Raw genomic sequence first — 27,067 nt, 5'->3', positions numbered from 1 at the left:
CACGCCATCGAACCGCAATCATTTTTGGCCGACCAAAAGGGGAATTCAAGCAAGTGTCGGTGAGCATTACAGAAACTGTTTCCACTGTAGTGGAGGCTAAATTTGCACATCAAATGCGGTGCTGCCGGCGCCCCTTTTCTAGTAGAAGCCGTTGGGGGTTTTTCGCACACACACACACTCTGCCGCGCCAAACATTTTTTCTGCCAAAGGCCTTCGGCGTCACAAGCGCGCGTCTACCTGGATGCCCTTCACGAATGCTACAAAACGCACGCTTTTCCCGTAGTCCCCCTAGCGGCGGGGAACCGCGCGCCGCCCTTCCCGAAAGCGCATCCCAAAATCACCACCACATCGCCAGCGCGCCTTCCGCAGCCGGGCTTTTTTGGCAATCAGGAGGCCCAAATCAGAGAAGACGCGGTCATTTTCATAGCCCCTTGACAAGGGAGTGGCGCGCACCTAAAGCAGGTATGGAAAAGCGGGGGCGCCACGCTCATTTTTTTCTGAAAGGTGAACCGCTGGCTACCTAGGCGTGGCTGACCGCAACCCCTTTTGCGAAGATAGCTTTGCAAAAAGGACTGAGCGTGAAGAAAAGGTAAAAAGGGATTCCTTTTTTGGCTAGCTTAGGTATCTGGGGATCTTTGCGGCGCCAAGAAAACGATTTGCTTTTCGTTATGGTGGGGGTCCAAGTGAAGTAACCCCCCCCCGAAGACGCAAGTAGAGGAAAAAAACATACCAGGCACTTTGAAGACCCCTTGGCTCCGCTTTGCGCACTTGCAAAAATTTGTTCCCTGGAAAAGCGTGCGGGTCTGGCGATTTTTTTAAACCAGAAAAGCACAACCAGCCCCCTGGTATTCAAAGGCCGGGAAAAGGCCTGGGGAAAGCGCCGGCCAGGTTCTGCAGGAATCGAGGATTTTCTGGAAACGCGGCGACCGGCTTGAAAAATGCGCGGATAGCAAAATGGACACCGCGGATCCGATTGTATATGCGAAAAAAACTTGGGGGCCTGCCTCGTTTCCCTCGGGCCGGCGGCGCGGCCTCCTTGCCACCGCGGCACCCCTGGGGCTGCCTCGACCGCGCGGCTTGGGGCCTCGGAAGAAACGCGGCGGGGCCGCGGGCGGGCGTTCCTGGGCGCCGCCGGGGTTTTGGCCGCATGCCCTTTTCCGGCGGCCCCCCTTTAAAGGCGCCGCCGCTTTCCGGGGGGGCGTGGGCGGTGATCCGGTCGTGTCGTGGGTCTCCCCTTGGGGCCGCGCGGCGGCTTTGCCGGCGGGTTGGCGCGTGCCCAGCGCCCCCACGCAGCCGCCACCGCGAAACCCCGCGCCCCCAGGCGGCGGCACCCCCCCCCCCGACCCCCCAAAACGCCACGTGGCAAGGCCACGAACGCAACGGCACAGAACAGGCCGGCCCCAAAAAACACAGCGATTCCAAACGCGCGGCCCCCAAGCCACACAGCTTCTTCCAAATTCTGGTTGCGTTGCCGGTCCTCCTTTCGCTGCGTCTTGGGGGGTTCCGGGGGGGTTGCCGCCTTTCCTTTCGGCCAGGGTCACGGGCTCCCTTTTCGGGCTGCAAGCTGGCCCACGCCGTGCGGCCCGGCACCACGTTTAGTTTTTTGAGGGGCCCGCTGGGCGGGCGCGGCTCACGACACCCGCCCCGAAAAAGGGAAGCCGCCTTGGTGAAGGGAAAGGGCCGTGGTTTTCCGCAAAAAAAAAAGCGTCGCCGCCCTTTGGCCGGACACCGGCTGCCTCGGCAATTCGCTGCCCTTTTTGGTTCTGGGCTGATGGTTTTGGTTTTCTCTGCGGGCTGGTTTGCCAGCGCTAACCTCCACCAAGGGCCCACGAGAAGCACGGGGCCGAAGACGCAAAAGCCGGCTCGCGCCAGAACACGCCGGTGCATGCGCCACTGGTTTCATGGGTTGCGGCCTCGTGCGATTCAGCGGCGGGGGGGCCGTGTCCTTTCTCTTCCTTGGCCAAAAGCCGCTGGGCGGTGCCAACGCCCACGGCAACCCCCAGCACCGCGCGCCGGCCGGCCGCAAAACATCGCATTTTTTACCGAAAAACAAGGTTGGTTTGATTTTATATAGAAGGGCGCAGCGTATACTTTCCCGCCCATTTTTCTTGCCTGGGGATCCCCCAAATGCATTCGTGGGGGCGATCGCGCTCACAAAAACGTTTTCTTAGTTCTAGGACAAAGCCCGCTGGCCAAGACCAAGCGGATACGAAACCATTATGAATAGCCAGCAGTGGGCTTGCCATTGCCCAAAACCCAGAAAGTTAAAGCAACAGCTGAATTTGTTTCCATAATACTGAGCTTTTCTTTCTATCAATGATTTTCGCTTCCCTTCGAAAACACCCAGCGTTTCCCTCCTGGCCCGTAGCCTTCGGCATGCCATTTGGGTTAAAAACGGAAAGGCCGGGCCGGCTCTCTGGGAATTAAAAGGCCCTATGTTTCGCGCGAACGGGTTGTGAGAGATGAGAAAGCGTGAGGGGAGAAGAATGTGATGTGGGTGGCTGGCGCTCCTGCTAGTCGCATGCGCTGGAAAAGCACTCCTCCACATTTGGGGGGAAAATATCGTCGCGGCTTCGCTGCGCTCGCGGGTCTCGTTTCTCCTGTAAGCAGACTTTTGGCCAGGACCAGCCCTCGTCCTCCTCACGGCGCGTGGGGACACACCGCCGGGGACGCTGGTTGACAGAGCACGCCACTATTGTTTTATGGGAGAAAGCACACACAGAGATTAGGCTGCTCGCGGGACGGGCAAGAGGTACAGACGGGCTCCGCCCGCGAGTGCGCCTATACCCAATGGCGGGCCCCTTGCTGCGCAGCCCGCGTGGGCAGCGCCCCCAAAGCAGCACCCACAGGGCTGGTGGGGTGTCGGCGCGTCCGCCCTTTAACGGGGCTGGGGGGGACTAGGGAGCCGCATGGCAACAACCCACCCGCGCGACGTCAGAGCGTCTCGGGTAATGTAGGGTGCGCTTGCCAATCGGACAACAGAGCTCGATGCGTTTTTTTGTCCCGCCAGATGGGGCGGAGGTGAACCGGGGGCCCGGCTCGCTGAGCAGGCTGCACGGCACCGGACACGCGTGGACGCCACCTTGTGTGCGGGATGATGACTCTACCTCTCCCTCTGCGTTTTCCCACCGTCTCTCCTGCACACGCTTGGGTGCTCTGCGCGCAAACGGTGGATACCCGGTGAAGCAGCGAAGCCCTCTAGCCCTCCACGCCACCATCGCCTTTCACACGATAGTTCGGGGAAAAAACGTCTTTCCTATTTCTTAACAATGTCGAGCGACACCGCCACCATCAGGGAGAAGGCCATGTACCACGTGGAGGCCCTAAGAATGATGGCGGTGAAAGGCGTCAGCACCGAGGAATGCTACCACGAGAGGGTGCAGTCGTTACTGGCAACCGCCGAGAAGGGGATCTGTCAGGCAGAGAGGCACAAGACTCCCAGCGAGGATGGTGAGGATCGTCACCGGAACACCCTCCAGTTCGAGACCGAGTGCAAGCTCTTTCCATGGAAAGCCAAGGCCCGCCTGGTCGAGCAGACGCTGGGGGTGATTGGTGCGCATAAGGAGGGGAGGGGGCAGTGGAACGACTTCGACAAGACTTCATTTCCCGCGCGCGCGCGAGCGATCGCTTACCCCACACGAAACGACGCTGGCGGCCTACACCATCTTTTCGGAGGACCCTCTCAGTGACGTCATGACATTCATCCACCTGTTGCTGCATATCCCAGCACCGGCGCTCATGATCTGCCACAACTGGACTCTGGCGAAGCGCCTGTACAGCGATAGGGCCGACCTCTATGGCGCAGCCGTCATGCAGTTGCAATACCCGCTGTTCCCGACAAGGGAACTGAACGCGCTCAATTACCAGCTGCTCCAGGCGCCAGCGACGAACGCGACCGGGGACACGGCATGCGAGGAGGCGAAGTTCTTCAGAGCGGAGAGAGCGTTGAGCATCGGTGGAGGCGGCTACGCACCCATTTACGGTCCGGACGGACAGCGGATGACGGCAGCCGACTACACAGCGCTGGAGCAACGGATGGACCAGCTCCAGAAGCAGATGGAGGCGTACGCCAAGCACTCGCAGCGGCAGAGCTATCCACGAGAACCGCCGCAGCAGCCCGCACGGAAGAGCGGGGGGTACCGCAGCCGAGGGGCGCGCCAGCCGCCACCGCAGATCATGTGGCATGGCGGTGGGGTGGGGCCCAACGAGCCGGCCAGCGCGGTACGGGACAACGCCGACCCAAGTACAAAAAACTGAGAAGGCCCTGCCGGGACGAAGACAGCGTCCCGAAGAAGGGCCGGCCCTCCACAGAGGAACTGTGGGGTGGGGACTTGCGCGCGGGGAAGACGTCCAACAGGGAACTGGACGCGATTCTTCAGCGCTACCTCCCACCAGGGAAAGTACTACCGTGCGACACGTTGCCTAACCTAACTCAGCAGCACATCGCGCGCATACAGGACTTGGTGCGGAGGCACGGGGTCCTTTACTTTCCCCTTTTTATCCGGCACCACTGGATTGAGGGGGTGCTGACACGGGCCGAGGGTAAGCGCACCTACGCGCTCACGGTCTTTGATTCCGCCCCGTCGGACCCTGTACAACGCGACTTGCGTCGGGGTCTGCAGGCGATGTGGCCACGCCTTGCTATCCCCAACGGATACTGCGCGAGACAGGCTCGCGGCAGTGAGGACTATGGGCTGTACATGGTGGCGTCGTTCTTCTCCCACCACTACGCCTGCCCCATCGGCGATGCCTCCACCCTGCTGGGCCGACTGCGCCGCTTCCTCATCCGCGCTACGCGGGAGAGGATGTCCGCCGAGACCTTCACGGCATCCATGCGGAAGGAGCTGGAGCAGCGGCCATCACCCCCCCCCACCCACCCACCACGGCGCCTCGACAGGAGGAGCCAGAGCTGGAGGGCGGCCACGCGTCGAGTGTCGAGGAGCTGATAGAGGCGCACGACGCGGCCGCCACAGCCGCCGCGCGGCGCAAACTGCGCTACATGCTCACGGCATCGGCGCTCGCGAACTTCGCGGACGGCGCACACTGGTCCTTCGCCGTGGAGGCGATGTGCAGGCGCGCCAGAGCGTACGGATTCGATGCCGGCAAACCCGCCGACGTGGCGGACGCCCTGGTGCGCATGGGCCTCTCTGTGCACCCGTATGGAAAACCGACGCGCAACGGGAAGGCCCGCCTGCTGGACGAGTCCGCGCTGTCCGACACATCGAAGCACTTCCTGATCGTGCAGGGAGTCGCGCACGCTGGCCTGCCGCGGTGCTTCAGAGGAGACTGGGTGTTCCAACTCGGGGCGCGGTTCACAGGAACGGCGTCGGCGCCGAGGGAGCATATGAGGGCCACTATGCGGTGACGGCGAAACCGCGCGAGGCGACGGTCGGCGTGTACACGGTGGCGCCTCCGCGGGCAGCCGAGGCAGCGGAGCAGGCAGAGGACTCGCGCACGTTGGCAGCACCAACGGTCGGCCGGCAGGCCGCGGAAGCTGGTGCCCCTCGGGGCACCCACGCGAAGGACCCCTTCCTGGCGGACGCGGGACGAGCAGAGGAGGACGGGCTGAGCGCCACGCCGCCCGACACGGCGCCCGGAGAACTTCTCCATGAGCAGCACGCGGCGCTCTACGGAGAGACGGCGCTCCCCCTAAAAAACGGGGACGGCAGGCGAGCTGGGGGGCGCGCCTGCCCACGAGGGTGGTACATCTACCCGGACAGGCCCCCACACGTCAGCGCGGTGGCATGGGCCGCGGTGTCGCCGGAGGTCCGCGCGGGCCACATACGCTGGTTGCGAGAACTGCGGTCGATGCCGAGCGACCTGCTGGACTGCGACCTGGCAAAGGCGGTCATCCACCTGATCGTGCGAGCGGCTCGGGCGCGGAACTGGCAGTGGCCCACCATCTCCAAGGCCCTGGCGTCCGTCAAGGGCGCGCTGCTGAACCTCCCCCTGTACACAAACCAGGCGGACGGATACGATTTATCGACCTCACCGGAGTTCCGGGCGGCGGCCACCGCGGCGAGGCGCTTCGAGAGGGAGTCGGAGACGCACCCACCCGCCCCGCTGCGGGTGGAGGAGATGCAGAGGGCCTACAGGGAGCTCTGCCGCACCCACCCGCGCGCCGCGCTCTTCCTGAAGCTGGCGTGGCACTGCGCCGCGCGAGCGGGCGACCTGGGGACACTCCTGAAAATGGACGTGCACATCTCCGCACTCTCGGAGAGCTCACCGACGGCCTCAGTGAGCATCACGATCCGCTATGGAAAGGGTGCGAGGTTCCGCGGGCCCTATGCGATAGGGACGCGATTGCAGCGAGAGGACGCGGCCCTGCTGCTGAAGCTGGTGAGGAGCCGAGGCCCAACGCAGCGCCTGTTTGCGGACGTGACGAGCCTCCGCAATCAGCTGCGCCGCGTGAACCCTGCGGCGGCCCTCCCATCCATCCGGAAGGGTGCCGCACGTCACCTGGCAGCGAACGGCGTATCCGAGGCGGGCCTCATGCGGATCACCGGCCACACGCGAGCGGACACGCTCAAGCGGTACCTGGGCTATGGCCTCCAGCAAACGAAGGAGGCCGTTGCCGTGCAGGAAAGCGCCGCGCAAGTCCTCCTAGGATTGACCAGCTAGGATGGGAGGCACCGACGGCGAAGAGCCTGGGGGTGTCGGACGCGGAGCTGTATGCGGAGACGCGCCGCATGCAGGGGCTGCCACCGGTGGCGACGCTGCCCGACGCGCGGCAGTGGCCCCTGCACCTGAAGCACACCACGCCGCTGGACCTGGCGGCCGTGCGGGGAATGCCCACGGCGCACAGCCGCACGAAGCGGTTCCTGGAGCAGGCCATCCAATACATGAACCCGAGGCGGTTCGTGGGCCTGCGCACTTCACAAACGGTGAAGACGGCGTCCCTGCCGCTCGCGGACGTTCTGAGAGCGGTGGAGATGGGGAAGTTCGAGCGTTGCGACTGGCAACTTCGCCACCCAGCCTCGCGCCGGCCGCTGCCGGAGGGCGTGCGCGGGGTGAACACGTTCTCTGTCCCAGAGATGAAAGGCCGACGACGGCTGATCACCGAGCCGCACCTCAACGCCCTGGTCTCGAAGCAGGAGCTGCCGAAGGTGGAGCATCCGACCCGCCAGTGGCGGCGCCAGGAGCTCCGCTACGCGCGGTACATGTTCCAGCTCGACTTTGTGGCGTTCTACGACGCCATCCCCTTGCCGGAGGAGATGCGGAACACGTTTGTGTTCCGCGCACGCGACCATGTCCTCTACCGGTGCTGCACGCTGCCCACCGGCGCACGATGGAGCGTAGCGGTGGGGCAGGCGGTGACATGGACGATCGTGGACATCGACACACCAGTGACGATCTTCACCATGATGGACAACATGCTCATCGCGGCGCGCGAGGGGCAGGAGCGTGCGTTTCTATCCGCGGTGCGGCGCATCCTAGCCCGCATCCGGACGGCGAACCTCCTCACCTCCCCGGATCGGGAGACCGTGGCGGCCATGTCGGACGAGGAGCTGCTATCCTTGGCACGGGCCGACAACACGTTCCTGGGAGAGGACTTCCATTGGAACGGGAGCGAGCGGGTGGTACGCAACGCGCTCAAGACGGTGTCCAAGTTGAAACTGGCGCTCCGAGCGACGCGCTTCTCATGCCGGTCTTTCGCGTCCCTGGCGTCGCTGGTCATGTACGCCATGCACACGACGCGCCTGAACCCGGTGGAGGCGTTCCCCTTGCAGCAGGCGTACCGAGCCATGTTTCGGCTCGTGGACCGCGGCCGGGATTGGGACGACGAGGTGCCCTATGTGGGGTCGAACGCCCTCGCATGCCTCCAATCGATCGGCGGACGCCTGGTCGAGAACGAGGGGTGGACGATCGCGGACAGGACCGCGGCCACCTACGAGGATGGCACGTACGACGCCATCTGCTTCACGGACGCGTCGGCCGACGGGTGGGGAGCGGTGGTGCGGTACGCGAACGGCACCACCGACGCCCTGCAGCAGAGGTGGGCCACGGACTTGCACCCGAAAGGTCGCGTCGGCGAAGGCCCGCCACGCACGCGGGTGCCGGACCCGCTGCCGAACGACAAATACTTCACCGCCAAGCACTCGGCGCACGCGGAGCCACGGGCCGCGATGCTGTGCCTGCAGTACCTGATGGCGCACGGGCTGGCCGCGAGAAGGGGCCCGATCATGCGCATGGCGGTGGTCACGGACCACTTTGCGATTGTGCGGGCGCAGCGGAAGCACAACGGCTTCGGCGGCATCGGCAGAGGGTGCTGCCTGAACCGCCTGTACGCGTACACGACGGCCCTCTACTTTACCGAGCGCGTGCAGGTGGTGTTCTTTTACATCGCCGGCCAGGTGAACCCCGCGGATGAGCTATCACGCAATTTCGCCGACGACGGCGGTACGACACGGGGGTGACGCGGCGCGCTGCCGACGACCTGGCGGTGCCTTTTCTGCGAAGCACGTACTCCCCGTTATGCGAGCAGGCGCGCGGATCGCCGCCCACGATTCTCGCAACGGGGCGGGTGGATGGGGGCGACATGGCCCCCCCTCATGTTCGCCCGCAACGGGGCGGGTGGATGGGGGCGACATGGCCCCCCCTCATGTTCGCCCGCAACGGGGCCCCAGCACCCCTGATGGGGAGTTCTTTCCCCGGCCAGCGTTCCCTTACCGCGGCAAGGAAAGCGGCTACCGGCGCGTCCGCCAGGAAGGAGCGACTGCGGGGGTTGTGACGGAGCTGTGGCGGGGTCGTTCTTCTCCGCAGCACGCACGCGCCGCACTCAGCGGAGAGAACGCGGAACGGAGTACACTCCACACGATGGGCAAGCACGGCTACGGGGGACGAGGGCTGGTCCTGGCCAGAAGGCTGCTTACAGGAGAAATGAGACCCGCGAGCGCAGCGAAGCCGCGGCGAGATTTGCTCCCCAAATGTGGAGGGGGGCTGTTCAAGCGCATGCGACTAGCAGGAGCGTCAGCCACCTACATCACGTTCCTCTCCTCCCCTCACGCTTTCTCGTTTCTCACACAACACAGTCGCCCGACAACACGTTGACTGGGCGCAGCCTCACCCACTAATCATGGAAAGGAAGAAATCAACCGATTGCAGAGGAAATCAACGCTCACAGGTTGCAGCAGCGGTGTACAACAGGCTGCAGTTACGAGGCCAGCGGGAAGAAACAAAATATCACAATCTTCTACAGTGCAGCCAATCGTTACAGGACAGAGGGCAGCTTCGACAGGCACCCTCGCTGCCGCTATCGGGGGCCTGTCAACAACCTCCTGGGCGGGCGGGTAGGCGTTTTTTCCCCGGAACTATTGTGTGAAAGGCGATGGTGGCGTGGAGGGCGAGAGGGCTTCGCTTCTTCACCAGGTATCCACCGTTTGCGTGCAGAGCACTCATGCGTATGCAGGAGAGACGGTGGGAAACGCAGGGGGAGAGGTAGAGTCATTCGCCTACACACAAAGGGGCGCCCGCGCGCGTTAGGCGCAGCGCAGCCTGGTCAGCTAGCCCGGCCCCCGGCACCCCCGCCCCATCTGGCGGGACAAAAAAACGCATCGAGCTCTGTTGTCCGATTGGCAAGCGCACCCTACATTACCCGACGCGCCCTAACGTCGCACGGTTGAGCTTTACATGCTTCTGCTTTTATTTTCTTGTCACATTCACACCCTTTAATTTATGAAAGTAGCGGGGATGTTTGGAAGACAAATGGCGCATGCGGGCTGGTCTGCCATCTGTGGTTCGGGGGTTTGTGGAAAATGCCATGCGGGGTTTGTCTATGCTAACTGCCATTTTTTCAAAGCATTGGTGCGTGAAAGGGATCGGTGAGGGGGATTCCTTTTCTCACAACTAGGCCCTTAGTGCCCTTTCGGGATTTCTGGGGTTTCGGGTTGCGTCATCAACTTTTTTTTGTTTGGCAGGGCCTTCGTGGGTGTTGGGAGGCCCAGGTCCCCCTTTTCCGGGCCCCCATGTTTTTGAACGCACCCCCAGGCTCTAAGTCCTCCGCGCACTGGCTTTTCAGGTCGCGCTGACTGCCTACCTGGGCGCCGAGCTTCCCTTCCGCCGCCAGTGGGCAGCGAGCGTCAGGGGAAGGATGCCCGTCACGCCGAGGCCTTTCGCGCCATTGGGGGGGGGGGGGCGGATGCGCGCGCGCCATCGCCAGCCGCTTTGGCACAGCGCCGCCCGCGGCCCGGGCGCCGGCGCCAGCGGTGTTACGTCGCGCGCCCCCCTCCCAAATCTCGTGGGCGCTTTGGTTCTACAGGACTCTGCCGCATCACTTGTGTCCTAGACTCTTGTTGCCGTTGTATATCCAGTGACGCCACAGGGATTCTCTAGACCGCGGCGGTGTTGCTCCAAAGGACCTTTTTTGGGTTCTGTGGCCTCACATATGCGCCCCCTACCTTCTTTCACCTGAAGGGCGTAAGGGAGAGGGTGGAAAAGGCAGTTCAGGGAATAAAGCTGCGGCGCTCTGTTGGCAGACAACGCTATCGATGTGATTGGAAAGAAAAGCCAGAGAAGAGAATACACCCTGTGAGTGGGGTGATGGTATCCACACTTCTATTGACGGTCGCGGAAAGTATTCCGAACACCGAGAGTGGGAGGGGGGGGGCGTCGCCGTTGGATTCCCAAGGGTTTTTCTTGGGAGACTGTGGTACATCTTTATGAGGAATTGCTACTTCTGCCCGCTTTTTGTGTTTGGTTACCATGATCGCGCATTGACCTTTGGTTGCCTAGAAAATGCTGCCGGTATACCATGCAGCGCGCGTACCCTCGGTACGGAACCCTTCGTCCTCGCGCGAGAACGGCGCTCATTCGGTTACGCTGAAGAGCGATGTAGTATCATATCCTATCACCAAATATGCTCGACGCGCGTATGCAGATCTTGACACGAGCGATATGCATGTGGGAAGCAGACGGAAAGGCCGTGGTGCTGCCAGTTTTAACTCTAGGAGAAGGGCCCCGGCATTACCTGGGAGTTTTCTTGTATGCAGTACATCATCGGTAGCTCATCAAAAGCTTCCACAACCCATCGAGATGAAAACACCAGAAGAAGAGGAATTCATCCTTCGAAAATGGGAAGACTGGAACATTCGGATGGGCGAGCAGCTTGCTTTGGAAGGTGCCGTGCCTTCAGTGTTTTCGAGTCGTAACACTCCCCATGATGACTCTTCCCACAACGTCTCGCAATTCTCAAACAGAAGTGTTTCAAGTGCCTATCCGAAAAGTGCTAGGGGCGCCTCACCGCTGCGCAGCTGCGACCAGAACGAATCATCGTGTTGGTCTCCCCTGTCTCGATCTCCGCATAGAAGCGTCGGAAGTGAGGTGTCCCCGTTCAAAGTTGTGGATCGTCTAACCGCAAGCGCGGAGTGCCGGCGATACCGCTCGAAATCAACAAAAAGGAGTCGTGAGCTGCTCTTTCGGCGAGCACTGGGGCTGGATCATTGCGTTGGCACTGGTGGTCTTGGTGGAACTCCTTGGTCCCCGGCACGCCGCTCAGCGCCACCAGATGGGCTTTTGACTGCTACCACGGACCACGAGTTGCAGCATGCTCGATTTGCCGCGGCAGCACAGCACAGTGCAGGCGAATCGGACGATGGCAACAGTCATCAGCAAGCAACTGCACAGGGACTCGTCGCTCAAGATGATGGGTGGGTAAAAGGAGTAGAAGAGCTCATCGGGAGTAAGCGAGTGCCACCTACAACTGAGCGTCCTCTTTCCACCGCAATGAAGGGAGTAGAAGGTCACCTGCGAGCTCTGAGTAGCTCGGCTCTGGGTGATGCGCCAGTGCCTGCCCGACCCAAATGGTCTTTGCCTTTCGCAGATGTGCAGCGCATACGGTGCGGCGCCGACGCTGCCTTCCACATGGACTTGGAGCTTGATCTCTTCGATCGACACCACGGGAAATCTGAGGATGACACGAGGGTGAGTAATAGTCTCATTATGGCGAGTTCTTCTCCCGGGCTATACGCTGGGATACCGTTAGATAGGAGCCCTTTCGACATTCTGTTCGTTGATCACCACCTTGACGATGACCAGCTCTCAGCCTATTGTGTTGAGGTGCCACTTCGCGAAGACTATGACCCACATGTCTTGCCAGACTGGAATGAGTCAAGGACACGTTTTGCACCTAGCCCGTTTAATACTTCGCATGGAACCTTGTAGTGCCACTTCGTGGGCTCACTGTGCATCTTCGCCTTTCCCTTTTTTGCTGGCCAGCTGCGCACACATGTGCTCGCTGTTATTCCTGCCCTTCTCTTTCGGCACGGTAGCTTCGTGCGGCTTGCAAGGAGATGCGTTGGTATCTTTTCTGCCTTTATTGCGTTTGCGCGGTTCAGTGCCTCGGGACGAGTTAGGTATGTATCTGAAAAAATAAATAAAATAGAGGTCCTTTCTTCTCCGCACGCGGCGCTCGCAAAAACTGGATTATACAGGTGATATGACAGCAAGACAGGGTCTCTATGGCATTCAGGTATGCCGCTGTGCTTATCAAGAGCTGAAAAAATTCTCACATATCTCCTATTCGCCATTTCATTGAACACATCTATTTTTCCTCCGTTCCAAGATTTTTCCCAAAAGTACTGTTGCAAGCAAATGCGACCATGACAGGCTCGGTCTTTTCGGTTCGTGTGCGTGTGCCCCTGATATTCGCGTATTTCTTTCAGTTGGCAGCAGGCTTGATGACTATGCGGATTTGTTTGCGACCCTAAGCTGAGACCGAATAAGCGAGATTCCTGAGCTGCGGCTTGATGGGGAAGGGCAAGCGACGAAATTCAGACATCGTGATTGCTAGTCGAAAGAAAAGATCCCGATAGGCACTTTGGCCACACTCTTCTCTAGCTCTGGGAACAACGAAACAGAAGCAATGATGGCAGTTTACATCCCAACGCGGTCTCAACCCAGTACTCACTCTGAAAGAGGAGGCCAAGGAGCCCCCTCATATCACTGCCCATGCCGAACCACCCTTGCTAGTGACATCGGTCCCAGCCCCCTGCGACGCTGGGGAGGTTTGTGCGATGCGGTGCCGCTGATGTCCGCCTCCAGGCCCTCGACGGTGCTGCGCCGGAGTGACCTGCGAGGCTGGCGCGTGTATGCCTTGGGGCGAGCGGCGGTGCTGGGTTGTGGCTGTGCCGGCGCATGCCTGCATCGCGTGCCTGCGCGGCTGCCTTGCAGGGATGCGGCGATGGGCCCTGTGTGTGTGTCTGTGTGAGGGTCGGTACGGAGTGGAGGCTTGCCCATGCTCTATGGCAGCTGGGCACTTTGAGAAAGAGGCGTGCAAAGTGCAGAGAAGTAAAGGTTTGTTTGATATCGACAGTTTTTTTTTCCGATGAGGGGCGTGGCTTCGGAGAACGAAATGTGGGTTATAAGGCTGTTGTAGCTGGAGTAGTATGCCTACAAAAGTGCAATATATGCTAGCGGTTGCCTGCCGTCTTGTATCTTATCAGAGACGAGCGGACGCTGGCGCTCATCAGTCGGAGGTACGGAGGGTTTCCTTCCTTAGGGGACGCTTGCGCCGCTTGCGTATGGAAGAGAATCATCTCGTCTGTGCAGTCCGCGCGAATGATTCCAAGGTCACGGTGCCGATGGGTTTATAGCCAATGAAGGGGCCCTAGAGGACCCGCTTTCGTTTAATTTCATGAAAGACCTTAAGCATTTTGATGGGCGTTGAGTGATCGAAGCCAGTGAAGTAACGGCACCCGCTGCTCAGCTGGCAGTGCCAATTTTCAGAACTGGGAGCTGCGAGCCAGCAGACAGTCGATGGGAAGCCTGTAAGCGGGGCTAAACGGTGCAGATTCATTGAATGGCCACAAGCCACGACAGGCGTTGTTTCTGATGGACTGAAAGAGGAGGTTATGCATCCCAAGGAGTGTGCCAAGCAGTTCTAGCGATGCATTTCTGTAACCCAGAATGATCAGCGACGCTGGTGCGGCGGAGGGGCTCATCGTCACGGAGTGAGAGGAATTGTTCAATGAGCAGTAGAGTGAGGAACTCTTTGCGAGGCTTGGGAGGCTTCGCCTCGATACTTTTTGAAAGGCAAGGTGTGGAGTTTAGCTTAATGGACGAGAGGGAGGAAAAGGGATAGACGAGTCAGGCACACACCAGTGGACGCGAACTAGTTCTCTTGAGCTTACGATCACTCTCTTAGAGTGTGAGAAGAACCTTCATTTTGTCGAGGTTTGCGGAACACGAGTGCTTTCACCAGTGGCTCATGGAGAGCTGCTGCAGCCTGAGCCATGGGCGTTTGGTCGTTGCAAGCGGAAGCGGAGTTGACTATCCTAGGACGCGCAACTGTGGGTCTGAGCGCGCTCTTGAGCAGGTCGTCCCTTTCAAGTGCCCAAAGGCCGCCGTAAATTGACCACACCTGCATATATATATAATTTTCCCAAGGCGCTCTTTCTATTTTCTACCCTTTCTCACAACACTAAGCTTTGTATCTCTTTTCCTTTCCCTGCTTATCAAGATGCTTGCGCATGGCACCGGCATCTCCTGCAAGAACCTTCCAATAAGAGAAAATCTGCGCTCATAGAGACGCCGAAAGCATCCGAGAGTCTCACCGGATTTCCAGTTCAGGAGGCGAAAACTTTGCCCATTGGAGATAAGCAATAGTGTGCATGCCTTCCGCAGACCGTGAAGCGGGTCTAGATGCAAGGCAATGAAAGTTGATAAGTATTATTTTATACTTTCATCTACTACCCCTCTCATCTTCTACATCCTCAGGATATCGAACTCTACCCATGCCGCCACCACGTTTTGCACGTCCTGAGCTGAATGGCACCGTAATTGTGCGACGCTTTCAACTTCCTCAGCTTGAAACTGAAGCGCATATTAGAAAAGGCGATCTTAGAGAGCCGCTTGAGGCTGTAGCTGGGCGAGTGGGCTTGCGGGCACGATGCTCCACAGGCTCATCGTCGACTGGCCTGTGCCTCGTTGACAACCAAGAGCTTGCGCTCATGGGCAAGCTAGTAGACAAGGGTGTGTATTATATTACAGGGAGCGCTTGCACTGATGCAGGGGACAGCGACACATCACCGCAAAGCACCGACGCCGCTGTTTTGAGCAGCGCGACGAGTGAGGCTGCACCGCAGCCTCCCGACATCACGGTGGGGTGGTGTTTTGACGCCCGTATGCTGCTGCATCGCTCTGAGACCAACCGTTCCCCGGAAACGCCGCACCGTCTGCAGCGTGCAATCGAGACTCTTCAGAGCTGCGAGCGCGCGTGCGACGTTCTGCCTGCTGAGCTACTGGTTCCCTTTACGATGCATATGGATGGGAGCTTGGAGCCGGACTTGGGCCGAGCAGCACCATCGATAAGTGCAGCGAACCGCTCGCAATGGATACCTGCACGGCTCGCCACCTATGAAGAAGTTTGCTCCTTTCAAGACCCACGAGTTTACGACGATTTCGTGAAGAGCGGAGCGGCACTGACAAGCTTGAAAAGCGACGTTTACTGCAGCGACGAGACGAGCAGCGTAGCTGCTCTGCTCTCGGCGGGTGCTGTGATCGATGCGAGCGTCGCCGCACTTCGCGGTTTGGCGGCTTCCCGGTCCAGCAACACCTCCAGCACTACTGGGCGCGCGCTGCCTCTCGTGTCATTCTGTCTTGTGCGGCCGCCGGGGCATCACTGCACGGCGTCAAAGCCGAGCGGTTTTTGCCTGGTCAACAACGTTGCTATTGCAGCTCAGCAACTGCGCACTCGGCACGCATCAGTGTTGCCCTCTGGCCCTCCACGCATTGCAATTCTCGACCTGGATGTTCACTTCGGCGAGGGCACCGCCTCTTTTGTTGAGGATGCGTGCGACCCCGCTTCGCTACTCTATCTGTCGCTTCATCGCTATGATGAAAGGCGGTTCTATCCATTTGACGGTCGTGGCGATACGGCGTACGTGGGAGGGAGTCGGGACGCCGCCTCCAAAGGCGGCATCTGCAATGTGGCTGTACACACCAACGCACAACAGCCGACACAATGTGAACAGGTCATCTCTGACCACTTGATGAACTCTGTCTTGGAGGAAATATTTTTGCCGCGGCTGGCCCAGTTCCGACCTGACCTGGTCCTGGTGTCATTGGGCTTTGATGTCGCCTACGGCGATCCGCTAGGCAAGATGGCGGTGGAGGGTGGGTTTGCCTCCGTCCTGTCGCGGCTGAAGGGGTGGTGCCTGCATGACGAACGGACTGTGGGGCTGATCGTTGTACTGGAGGGCGGCTACAACCCAGAGGCGGTTGCGCAGGGGGTGCTCTCTGTCGCTCTCGCCTTGAGCCTTCCTCGCACCGACCCTGCACTACAGCGACTTGCTAAGGAAAGGCTGCCAAAAGTCTGGGCAGATCTGCGGCAGCGCCAGGAGCGGCGCCATCGCGAGTGGCAGCAGCTGCGAAGGGAGCGTGCAGAGGCGGATGTCGGCGCAGCAATTGCCGGCCGGGGCTGTGAAATAAGGCCGCCTGAATTGGAGGAGCCAGAGCAGGTGCAAGAGGACGCGTTGCTTCTGAGTCGTCACAAGCGCTGGTGCGCTGCACTGATAGCCAAGGTTAAGCAAATCCATCGAGATGCCATGCTACATTAGCATAAGGCTAGCATCACCGCGGTCACTGTGTGGAACAAAGTGCTGCCTTGAAAGGAACGCCTCTGCCTTCGGCAAGGATGAACGCGGGTGGGGGGCAGTGCTCTTCTCAAGTCTACATCGGTGACGGTTGCGAATAGTTTGATAGCTTGCTGTGTGCGTGTGTGTATATGTATGCATGCGTGCTGTACTGCAATGTGCACGAGCGCGCGTGTGAGCGTGTGCTCGCTTCTGCTGCCTGCTTCTTTCCCAACCCAGTGCTCTAGCAGATGATCTAGAACTTCTTCGCCAGAGTCGTCTTGCTGCCTGAACACACACGATCTGTTTATTCTGCTCCTGGTGCGTAGGCTTCTTGCACATGTTACCCCTTTCCACTGAGGGTACAAGCCGGCATTGACACAGAGGAGAGGCAAACAGGCCGGCGTACCGTGACATGACAATGTCAAGCGACTGGCGAAGCAAAAGATATCGAACAGTGACGACTACGCGCGTCTCCCAATTTAGACCGTCACGCAGCGGGCACAGGGGGCATGTGCGGCGTGCCTCAGTGTGCGGCACCGGCCCCCTTTTCCTCTGTACGTGCGATGCATCGATGCGCCGCTGTTGTAGATGGCCGCCCGCACCTGCGTCGCCCGTGATGCTGTGCCCTCCCTCTCGTACACTCTCCCTGCACCCACCCCCTCCTCCCCCCTCTGCAACGTGATCGATAGATTTCCCCTCCCTCCGCAGCCCCCCTCTCCCCTCCCCTCCACCAAGACCAGCATCTCTCTCTATTTCTCCAACTGGCCTCGTGCTCTCGCTGTCGCCTCCGCGTGCGCATATTTCCCTCTTTCTCTCATCTCTCTTCTTTCCTCCCCTCTCCACCCACGATGACGATTTGGAGGGCCTTTCTGTGCGTTCTGGCGGCTGTGTGTGTGCTGCTGGCGACTGCCGGGACGCCTGCGCGTGGGATAGACGTCGGCACACCGGCTGCTGTCCTGTTTGAGGAGTTCAAGGAGACGTACCAGCGCGTGTACGGGACGCTGGAAGAGGAGCTTCAGCGGCTTGAAAACTTCAAGCACAACCTGGAGGTGATGAAAGAGCACCAGGCGAGGAACCCACACGCGACGTTCGGGATCACGAAGTTCTTCGACTTGTCGGAGGAGGAGTTTTCCGCGCGCTACCTGAACGGCGCCGCATACTTCACGAAGGCGAAGCAGTTCGCCAGCCAGCACTACCGTAAGGCGCCCGTGGACCTGTCGACAATGCCTGCTGAGAAGGACTGGCGAAAGGTGGGCGCCGTGACGCCGGTGAAAGACCAGGGGGCGTGCGGGTCCTGCTGGGCGTTCTCGGCGATCGGCAACATTGAGTCACAATGGCACCTTGCCGGCAACACGCTGGTGTCCCTGTCGGAGCAGCAGCTGGTGAGTTGCGATGACATGGACAGCGGCTGCAATGGCGGGCTGATGCTGCAGGCATTCGAGTGGCTGCAGAAGAAAGCGAACGGAGGTGTGTACACGGAGGACAGTTATCCCTACAGCTCCGGTAACGGCGAGGTGCCGGATTGCTCAGAGAGCGGCGACCTTGTCGTCGGCGCGGTAATTAATGGCTACTTAACGATCGGGAGCGACGAAGAGGCGATGGCTTCGTGGCTTTCAAGGAATGGCCCCATTTCCGTCGCAATCGACGCCACTAGCTTCATGTCATACAAGAAAGGGGTCCTGACCGAGTGCGTTGGCCAGCGGTTGAACCACGGTGTGCTGCTCGTCGGCTACAGCATGATTGGCCAAGTTCCGTACTGGGTGATAAAGAACTCGTGGGGGCAGAACTGGGGCGAGGGGGGCTACGTGCGCGTGAAGATGTGGACGAACCAGTGCCTGCTCACGAATTACCCCGTGTCCGTGGTGGTCTCGAGCAGTGCCACTCCTGCCTCTGACCCGGTGAACACCCCGACGCAAATCCCCAGCGCCGTGGTGGTGGAGGAGATCATGTGCACAGACTTTTTCTGCAGAGAGAATTGCAGTAAGTCGGTGATCCCCACAAACAAGTGCTACCCGACCAAGACGGGAGGCTCCGTCTGGTTGCAGTGCGGCCTCGATGATGTCATCCGGCGCGATTATATGACTTCCAATTGTACCGGTACACCTACTCTCAGCTTGGTTCCGGACGGCTCGTGCTTGCTAAAGGCGCCTGGCTCCACTAAGAGCACCTGCAGGTTCACGTAGAGGTGAAGTGTGCATGCAAGTGCGAGTCTCTCTCTCCCTCCCTCTGTACATCTGTGCTTGGGAGCAGTGAGGTATTGGGGGAGGGAGAACGGACCCCTTTTTATGCGTGCCCGCCGTGGAAGCTACGCGCATCAGCACACAGTCTGATGCAGAGGAAGCGGAGGGCGACCCTGCCATAGGAGTCGACGGAAGGAAGAAACCGGAGGCAGAAAGATGGGAGAAAACCCGTGAGCACGTGCGCTGCGAAGAGAAACTTTGGCGCCTCAAAGCTCTTTGCACGTTGAACATCGCTCTCGTGCTCCCGTCCTCGATCCCTCCCCTCCCTCCCTCCTCCCCACGTCTCTTCCCTTCTCGTCCTTCTCTTCCACGTCGATGGTGCCCTGCTTCACGCAGATGCGCCGGTACACGCAACAGTATTGGCCGCCGCTTCCCTCTGGCGTCGGCTGCGGCTTTGCTTTTTCTTTTTTTTTCGCTTCATTGTTGCTTCGGTCTCTCTCTCTCTCACTCAATTTTTCGGCGCCCTCTTCTTTTTTTTTCTCCTTGTGTTCGTTTGCTGTATCTCTGATTTATTTTGTTCCCCTTGTACGTTTTGAGGAATCGCACCACAAGGGCCAATAGGAAGAGAGAGAGTGATGGTGATGGTGGTGATGGTGGTGGAAGCAGCAGCAGAGGAGGAAGAGGAGCTTTCCGTGCTTCACCTCCCGGCTTTTCCACCGAAGCAGTGCGCCTCCCCCATTTTTTCTCGTTTTGTCTTCCGCGATCTGTACAGAGATGTCATGCTAGCGCTCTTCGCACCATTTAAGTGTGCTCATGCTTCCCCCTTTTCCCTCCTACCTCTTTGCATCGTGTACGTACATCCCTCTTCAACCGCACTGGGGTACATGTACATGTTTGCACCGCTCCTCCAACGCTCTATGCTACACGGCGGGTATATCCCGCTTCCGCCTTTTTAGTGCCTTTTCTCTATTTCGTCTTTGTTTTTAACTATTCGGAGCTTCATCACCCCTCCTCCCTCCGTCTCCCCCCCTCTCTCTCTTTCTGCGCCCGCCTATCTGAGACTTTGTTTCTACGTGGGAATGGGCGCTTTTGTTATTCCTATTTAACGACAGCAACAAAGCAATGCAAACGTACACACACACGCGCGCGCGCGCGCACACATCGACTGAAGAGAAAACGAAAGGAGCGAAGGCCGTACACGCCTGCGTGTGCATGTACGCACACGGGCTTGCCTTGTTGGCGACGGTTGCGAAGCGCGGCGGGTTGAATCAACGTGACGCACAGGCAACAGGAGATGAGCTGCCGGTGCGTTACGTGTGAGCGACGTGGGCGACTTGACGCGTATGGTAAAACGTTTCCCATCAAAGCCGTCACGCAGCGGGCACAGGGGGCATGTGCGGCGTGCCTCAGTGTGCGGCACCGGCCCCCTTTTCCTCTGTACGTGCGATGCATCGATGCGCCGCTGTTGTAGATGGCCGCCCGCACCTGCGTCGCCCGTGATGCTGTGCCCTCCCTCTCGTACACTCTCCCTGCACCCACCCCCATTTTTTCCTTGATGTCGCACGATAAACGCCGCTTTTCTGTTCTTTTCGGGCGCCCTGCCTGCATCCCTCGCCTCGAGGTCTCCAACACCATTCCATCCCACCGCTGTCTCTCTTTCTATACGCTGCTTTCCCTCCCCCTCCCCTCCACCCTCCCTCCCACACACACGCACATAGAAACGTGTATCTCCCAACATCCGCCAAGAAGGATTGCGGCACCTGCAAAGGAATCTCTGAGGTGATGGTGCGGCCAGCCATCTGTGCCCCCTCTTCCTTCCCCTCCACTCCTCATTAGCTTACCGCCGCCACCATCGCCGTCCTGAACTGCTTGCGGCTGCCTCGTCATCAAGCACATTCCAGGGTTTTTTTTTTCGGTGCCTTCCTGCTCAAAGGGCAGGAGATCGACAACAACAGCAACAACGGTGAGAGTGCAAAGCCAAAGCAGGGGTGCCGCTCCGCTGTCGCCCCTCGTCGCTCTCTTCTTTCTCTCTCGTCGCTGCCTCGGCGCTTTGGCATTCCATGCTCTTACGCCGTCTTTCCCGCCATCTCAGGTGCTGCGCTCCGCTACTACCCCTTATGTCTCTCTCTTGTCTCCACTACCGCCCCAGCATCGTCTCGCGCCTCCTCGACAGTGTTTCACCGGCCGTGACATTGTTGTCGCACGGCACATTTGCTCAGCCACAGCCTGCCCTTTTGCCCTACTGCAGTGGCAACGCCTGTGCCTGGTCGCGGCGGCACTATCGATCCTCACCCCTGGAGCTCTCGCAGCTACTTCGTAGATCTAGCGGGGGCGACAGAGCAGCAGCGACCTCACGGGCAGGCGTGCAGCACGCCGGGACTCCAACGATGCCGCAGGATTGCGTGGCGGTGCCATGCAGCACCCAACTGTCCATCGGCGATGTGGTGATCCCCGTGCCGGACTACGCGGTGCACCCCGAGCGGGTAGTCTGGACCTCCCCCGGCGTCGATCACACCGCGCGGTACCTTCAACCGATTGCTTCGGTCGACGCGCAGGAGAGTACCATGAACCCCCGCGGCGGCTTACCGTCCTTGAGAGACAATGCAGCCGTCGAGGAGAACATGTTCTTCAGTGTGCAGGACCCGCTCACGCGGAGCTACCTCCGCTGGATCGCGCAGAAGGAGCAGCTGGGCCAGGACATGTGTCTCATCGGTGACCCTAGACCCGCCATGCGGTGGCTGGTGATGCTTTACAGCCACCTCACCCGCCGCGAGATTCGGGTCGTGAACCTCAACAGCGACGTCACGGAGAGCGACTTGAAGCAGCGCCGCGAAATTCGAAATGGCAGCCTCATCTACGACGACCAAAGCGCCGTCTCGGCTGCCGTTGAGGGTCAGCTACTAGTGCTAGAGGGCTTAACGCAAGTGGAGCGCAATGTCCTGCCGGTGATCAACAACCTCCTCGAAAACCGCGAGATGCACCTCGACAACGGCTCCGTTCTCATTCACCCGGCACGCTACGATTCGCTGTTGCGGAAGCTGTACGAGTCAAAGCTTCAACAGCGGGGGCATCTGCAGCAGCCCACAAGCGGGGGAATGCCGAACGCCGAGCTGATCGCTGAAGCGAAGCATGAGCTCGCTCAGATGGGCCTGGTGCGCGTTTCAGAAAAGTTCCATGTGATCGGCATTACAGTGCCGGTGCCGCCTTATGAGGGCAACCCCCTTGATCCTCCGCTGCGCTCGCGCTTTCAGTGCCTCTATGTCCGCACGCCGATGCCAGTGGTGTGGCCGTCATCGTCCGTGGTGAGCGCTTTGGCTGTGAGCGCTGATGGCGAGAGCATCAGCAGCAGCCACAAGCGGAAGGCGCAGGTGGCAAAGCTGCAGGAGGAGCATTCGGCTCGCTTCGCACAGGTGGTGAAGCTGCGCGCGACCATCACCGCTATCAACGACTCTACGCGTGATTTCCAGCTGAGCAGGCCGAGCAGGAAGAAAGCTACTTCGGCAACGCCGGTGCGTGACCGTGGGAGTAGCCGGGTTGCTACCATGTACGACAGCAATGATGCAGTAGAGCAGCTCTTCGGGGGCGACGCTGACGCCACCGTGGGTGAGGAGGATGCGGACAGTCCCTGCAGCAGCGGCGCCGCTGCGGCGAGCAGCCCTCTTCAGGAGCTGGACAACTGGGCCCTCGCCACCGTTGCCCAGCATCTCGCCATCTTCCCCGATATGCCGGTAGGCGAGGCTGTCATGCGTGGCTTTCCGTGGCCGTACTACGCCCGCCAACTCACCCGCATCGGCGCTGGTGCCACGGCAACCGGATACGCGAGCGTCGAAGAGTACCACCGCCGACTGGCGCAGTACGCAGAGGTGCTTCAGCATTGCCACGTGTATCCGCCTTTGCTTCTCGCCGCTGATCTCACCGCCAGTAACGCGCATGCTCGCCGATCCAGCCGTGAGGGTAGCCATGTACATCCCTCGCATGGCCACCACGAGCGCGAGCCACCCGCCAAGAAGTCGCGTGTGAGTGAAAGGCTGCGCGCTGTCGTGCTGGGAGAAGGCTTCGTGGCAGCGGATGGCGAGCCTCGCTGCGCAGCGGCAGCGCGTGCCTACATTCGCTCCGCCCAGCTCGTTTCGGGGGCCGCGACGGCCGCTGGCGTCCCACTGCCAGTGCAGCAGGCCTGCAACTATATCCTGCAATTCCGCAACTGTACATCCACCACGGCATTCTCCGGCGTCCCGGTCGTTGTGGCGGAGGCGGTGGTGGCGACAGCAGCGCACAGTGCGACGCATCCTGGCCACGCGGGGACGTATTCCTTGAAGGTCTTCATGGGCTCTCAGGCGCTCACCTCACGCGGGTCCTTGAACGCGAGCGGCAGTGCCGGGCGGGACGTCGTGGCGTACCTCAGAAGCACTGCGGCGCCTTCCACAGTCTTTACCACCGAGCACTACCACGTCCTGCAGACGATGCTGCAGGTGCATGCCAGCCGGCAACACATCTGCCTGCTCGGCCCCACCGGCTGCGGCAAGACGGCTATGGTGCGCGCGTTCGGGCGGCTGCTGGGGTATGCCCATGCGCCGACGATGCATCTATACGCGGACATGACGAACAGGGATCTCTTTCAGCAGCGCATGACGGACCCTAAGACGGGCGACACGACGTGGCAGGATTCGCCACTGCTGCACGCTGCTGTCTTCGGCGAGCTGGTCGTGCTGGATGGCATAGAGAAGTTGCCGAGCGGCATGCTGTCGTCCTTACAACAGCTCCTCGTGGACCAGAATGCCGTGCTGGCGGACGGTACAATCCTGAAGCCTCCGATGGAGTACAGCCTGCTGAAGGAGCGGCTCACGGAGCGCGACCCGAATACCGGGGCGGTGCTGTGGCAGCCGAGCGATGCGGACATGCGGGCGCGGAGAATCTTCCCAGTGCACCCCTGTTTTCGAGTTGTGGCCACTGCGCGTCCGCCCCTCCCCGCCAGCGGCGGTGGCGGTGGTGCGGCCGGCAGCCGAGGCGGGCGGGACTTCTTCATCACACAAGACCTCACAACGCTATTCCGCATGGTAGCGATGCCGGAAACCGGCGAGGATGCGCTAGGGCCAGTGCTGCAGCAGGTCGCGCAGGCAGAGGCACGTGCACTGGAGGCAGAGGCGTGGCGGAAGCATGAGGCGCCAGTGGTGACCCAGCAGCGCATCGAGGCAGTTGTAGGGCAACTTGTCCAGCTGCGCAATAAGCTGGAGGAGCTTCACTCCACAGACGGCAAGATGCCGCAGCTCAGCCTCCGACAGCTGCGCCACCTCGTCCGGTTCGCCGTGCATTACCCATCTCGCATCGAGGAGAGTGTGTGCAACGCGCTGCTGCTACCGCTGATGACGGGCGTCGCCGCTACCAAGGTGCGACACGCGCTGGAGACCTGCGGGCTGGCAGAGCCGAGCGCCCGCACGGGGACAGGACGCGGTGACGCAATATCAACGGTACTGAGTGCGGGGTGCGAAGTTCTTATGGCCACCAATGACGCCTCCCACACCAGCGGCGCTGCTTCCACGAGCTCGAGTCGAGTGTGGAGCGTGAACGGCGAGCCGGTGCTGCAGCTCTCTCGCGCGTACACTCAGGAGGAGCTGGCCCTGGTGCCGTACGTCACCGGGTTTCATGCGAATCGAGTGCATGAGTGCATCTTGGCTTGGCTGGCGAAGCAGTACGCCATGGGCAGCAATATCCTTCTTATTGGCAACCAGGGCGTGGGAAAGAATAAGGTGGTGGACGCCTTTCTCTCGCGCCTTGGCATCCCACGGCACTACATTCAGCTGCACCGTGACACAACTGTGGGCAGCTTGACGATCAACCCAACGGTAGAGGCCGGCAAGGTCGTGTGGGAGGACTCGCCGCTGGTGAAGGCGGTCCAGCGAGGTCATTGCCTTGTGGTGGATGAGATCGATAAGGCGCCGGTGGAGGTGGTGCAGGTGCTGAAGGGCCTGATCGAGGACCGCGAGATGCGTCTCGGTGACGGGCGGCAGATCTGCGACCCTGCGATGGAGCTGCCTCCAACAGCGGCGGCAGGGGCGACGCAGCGCATCGCGATCCACCCCGACTTTCGCATTATTGTGCTGGCCAACCCGCCCGGCTTTCCGTTTCACGGCAACGACTTTTTCCGAGAGTGCGGCGACCTCTTCGCCGCGTACGTGATGGGCAACCCGGACGCGGCGTCGCAGCTGTCCATCTTGACTGTCTACGCGCCAACCCTGCCGCGGCCGTTACTGAGGCGCCTCGTTCTGGCCTTTCTTGAGCTACAGGGTGCTTTCACGCAAGGGAACCTGACCTACCCTTTCTCGCTCCGTGAGCTGATTGCCGTGGTTAAGCACATGTCGCGCTATCCGCAAGACGGCATCTACGAGGCACTCAACAACGTCTTCAATTTCGACGCCCGTGACGAGAACACGCTGCGGGTGGTGCGCCAGGTGCTCGCCCGCCACCTTCAACCACTGATTCAGGAAGGTGGTCTGCCGCGACTCCAGCCGTACATGGCCGGGCATCCGACGCCGCTGCTGCCCTTGACGGAGCTGGGGACGCTACCCACAACAGCGGTGACCACGCCAGCGACCGCGACGGATACCGCGGGCTTTACCGCCCTCGTTTTCCTCCCAGCCGAGGTAACGCTCAACAACCACCGCTTCCTGTCGCATATTGTGGGGGCGGAAGAGGAGAGAGCCGCGCCGCCGTCGCAGGGCAGGTGCACGAGCGACACAGCGGCGGCGGTGTGGTACACAACATATCCCACAGAATCGTTCTTCCCGGCCTCGCCGGCGGCATCCTCTGCTGGCGCCACATCATGCCCTGCAGAGGCCTTTACGGAGTGGTCTAGCCAATTCACCCTGCCGTTCGTGAGCCCCAGTACTGATACTGTTGTTGCCATGACCTCGCTGACGGCTGTTGGCGACACTGATCCAGAGACGGAGGAGGCGACGTTGCCGCTGCTCTCGGTCCTGCTGCTTCGCCGCACGCCTGCACGGGACGGTAGCACCTTCAACGGTGAACCCTCGTCTGCTGCAGCGGCGCTGCGGTTGATTGTCGCAACGGCGCGCCTGCCGCCCTCCCCTGTAGAGGCTCGCTGGCTCGTTGCCAACAAGGCGGAGGGACTGGCGATGCTCTGGCCGGTGGGTCTCGTCCGGTTTCACGATGTCTCGTCGCTGTACGCGGCGGAGCTGACGGCCACGGCCGCCCACCTCCCATCGCTCTTTACATTCACCGGGATCGACATGTCTACCCAGGCGCTTCCTTGGAGCACCGCTGACGGCGAGGCCGGCAATACCGCGGGGCAGCACCAGCACCACCGGATTTGGCCGCCGTCGCTGGCGCCCTGCTCACGCACGATGGGCGCGCGGACGTCCCTGCTGCGCAAGAGCAACAGCGCGGAATCGAGGGCTGGCCGCACCCCGCACGGTGTTGTGCTGATGTCCTCTAAGAGGACAGGTCGCACGACGCTGATTGATGTGCTGGAGGGTGCCACCTTGGACTTGTACATGACGCGGATGGGCGTCGCAGAAGGAGCGACAACGGCAGCGGGGAGGGCAGCGGACGCAGAGACCACCACTCCTCTCGGACCTGTGCTGCCGCTCCACCTGGACCGATGCCTGACCGCTGCACCGGTGTCGTCAGCCGTGCAGGCAAGCGTCCGTCTGCTTGACGTGAGTGCCCGCCACGGCGTCATCTGCTTTACTGCCGCCTCATCAGCTGCGACGGAGTGCCTCTTTCTTCTCCAAGGGTGCGTCGTGGCGGTGAAGTTTCCACTGCCGGTGGTGTCACTGCGGTTCGTGGGCAGTCGACTGGCGACGGTGACGATGGAGGCTGCTGCTGCGGGTGACGCCCATGAGACGTCGCGACGGAGAGCACACCGCAGCGCTGGCGTTGTGAAGCTTTCTGTCGAAGCTGACGGTAGCGCGTGTGTGACGATGCTGCCTCTCCCGCCGGACTCGCAATGGCTGGAACTCGTGGAGGCCCCCGCAGCCGCGGCTGCTGATGACGGGCCGGCTGCATACCTCTCTGGGAGAGATCGGAGCAGCGCGTCGCATGGCATACTTATTCCGGCAGATTTGAAGGGGTCGGTGTGGCGCATCGCTGCTGCTGCTGCTGAATCCTCGTCAGCGAACACACCTCCAGCCGCCGGTGGAACGTCTGAGGCCGACAAGGACAACCCGGTCGGTCGCAACATTGTCTACGCCCGCGTCGAGGGTGTCGCAGATAGCGGGCTGCAGTTGCGTTACTACGCGACCAAGGTCGACTCGGCCGCCGCGAGGGCCGTGCCGCCCGCCCTCGGTGTCCTTGTAGACG

At 60.7% G+C, this 27,067-nt stretch overlaps 4 protein-coding genes across 4 annotated transcripts in view; all 4 read left to right on the top strand.

The window, feature by feature from the left end:
- Window positions 1–5,744: 5,744 nt before the first annotated feature.
- On the top strand, window positions 5,745–8,417 carry LSCM1_07225 (uncharacterized protein; the record flags this gene model as incomplete). Its single annotated transcript, XM_067324608.1, has 1 exon — window positions 5,745–8,417. One exon carries the CDS (start codon window positions 5,745–5,747, stop codon window positions 8,415–8,417), a length of 2,673 nt encoding a protein of 890 aa, XP_067180965.1.
- Window positions 8,418–14,729: 6,312 nt separating this feature from the next.
- On the top strand, window positions 14,730–16,553 carry LSCM1_07224 (uncharacterized protein; the record flags this gene model as incomplete). The annotated part of the gene is made up of 1 exon (XM_067324607.1): window positions 14,730–16,553. The coding sequence occupies one exon, from the start codon at window positions 14,730–14,732 to the stop codon at window positions 16,551–16,553; it is 1,824 nt and encodes a 607-aa protein (XP_067180964.1).
- Window positions 16,554–17,419: 866 nt separating this feature from the next.
- On the top strand, window positions 17,420–18,754 carry LSCM1_07223 (uncharacterized protein; the record flags this gene model as incomplete). The annotated part of the gene is made up of 1 exon (XM_067324606.1): window positions 17,420–18,754. One exon carries the CDS (start codon window positions 17,420–17,422, stop codon window positions 18,752–18,754), a length of 1,335 nt encoding a protein of 444 aa, XP_067180963.1.
- Window positions 18,755–20,868: 2,114 nt separating this feature from the next.
- The window catches only part of LSCM1_07222 (uncharacterized protein), a gene marked incomplete at both ends in the record, with an annotated part of 7,644 nt that continues 1,445 nt past the window's right edge, over window positions 20,869–27,067 (top strand). Inside the window, one exon of the mRNA XM_067324605.1 lies at window positions 20,869–27,067. This exon is cut by the window's right edge and continues 1,445 nt beyond it. Coding sequence (XP_067180962.1) covers window positions 20,869–27,067 — 6,199 coding nt within the window.

The sequence above is a fragment of the Leishmania martiniquensis genome, chromosome 8, assembly GCF_017916325.1.
Source record: "Leishmania martiniquensis isolate LSCM1 chromosome 8, whole genome shotgun sequence".
Lineage (NCBI taxonomy): Eukaryota > Euglenozoa > Kinetoplastea > Trypanosomatida > Trypanosomatidae > Leishmania > Leishmania martiniquensis.
The sequence above is the reverse complement of the archived record's forward strand: the minus strand, read 5'-3'. Positions and strand labels throughout refer to the sequence as shown.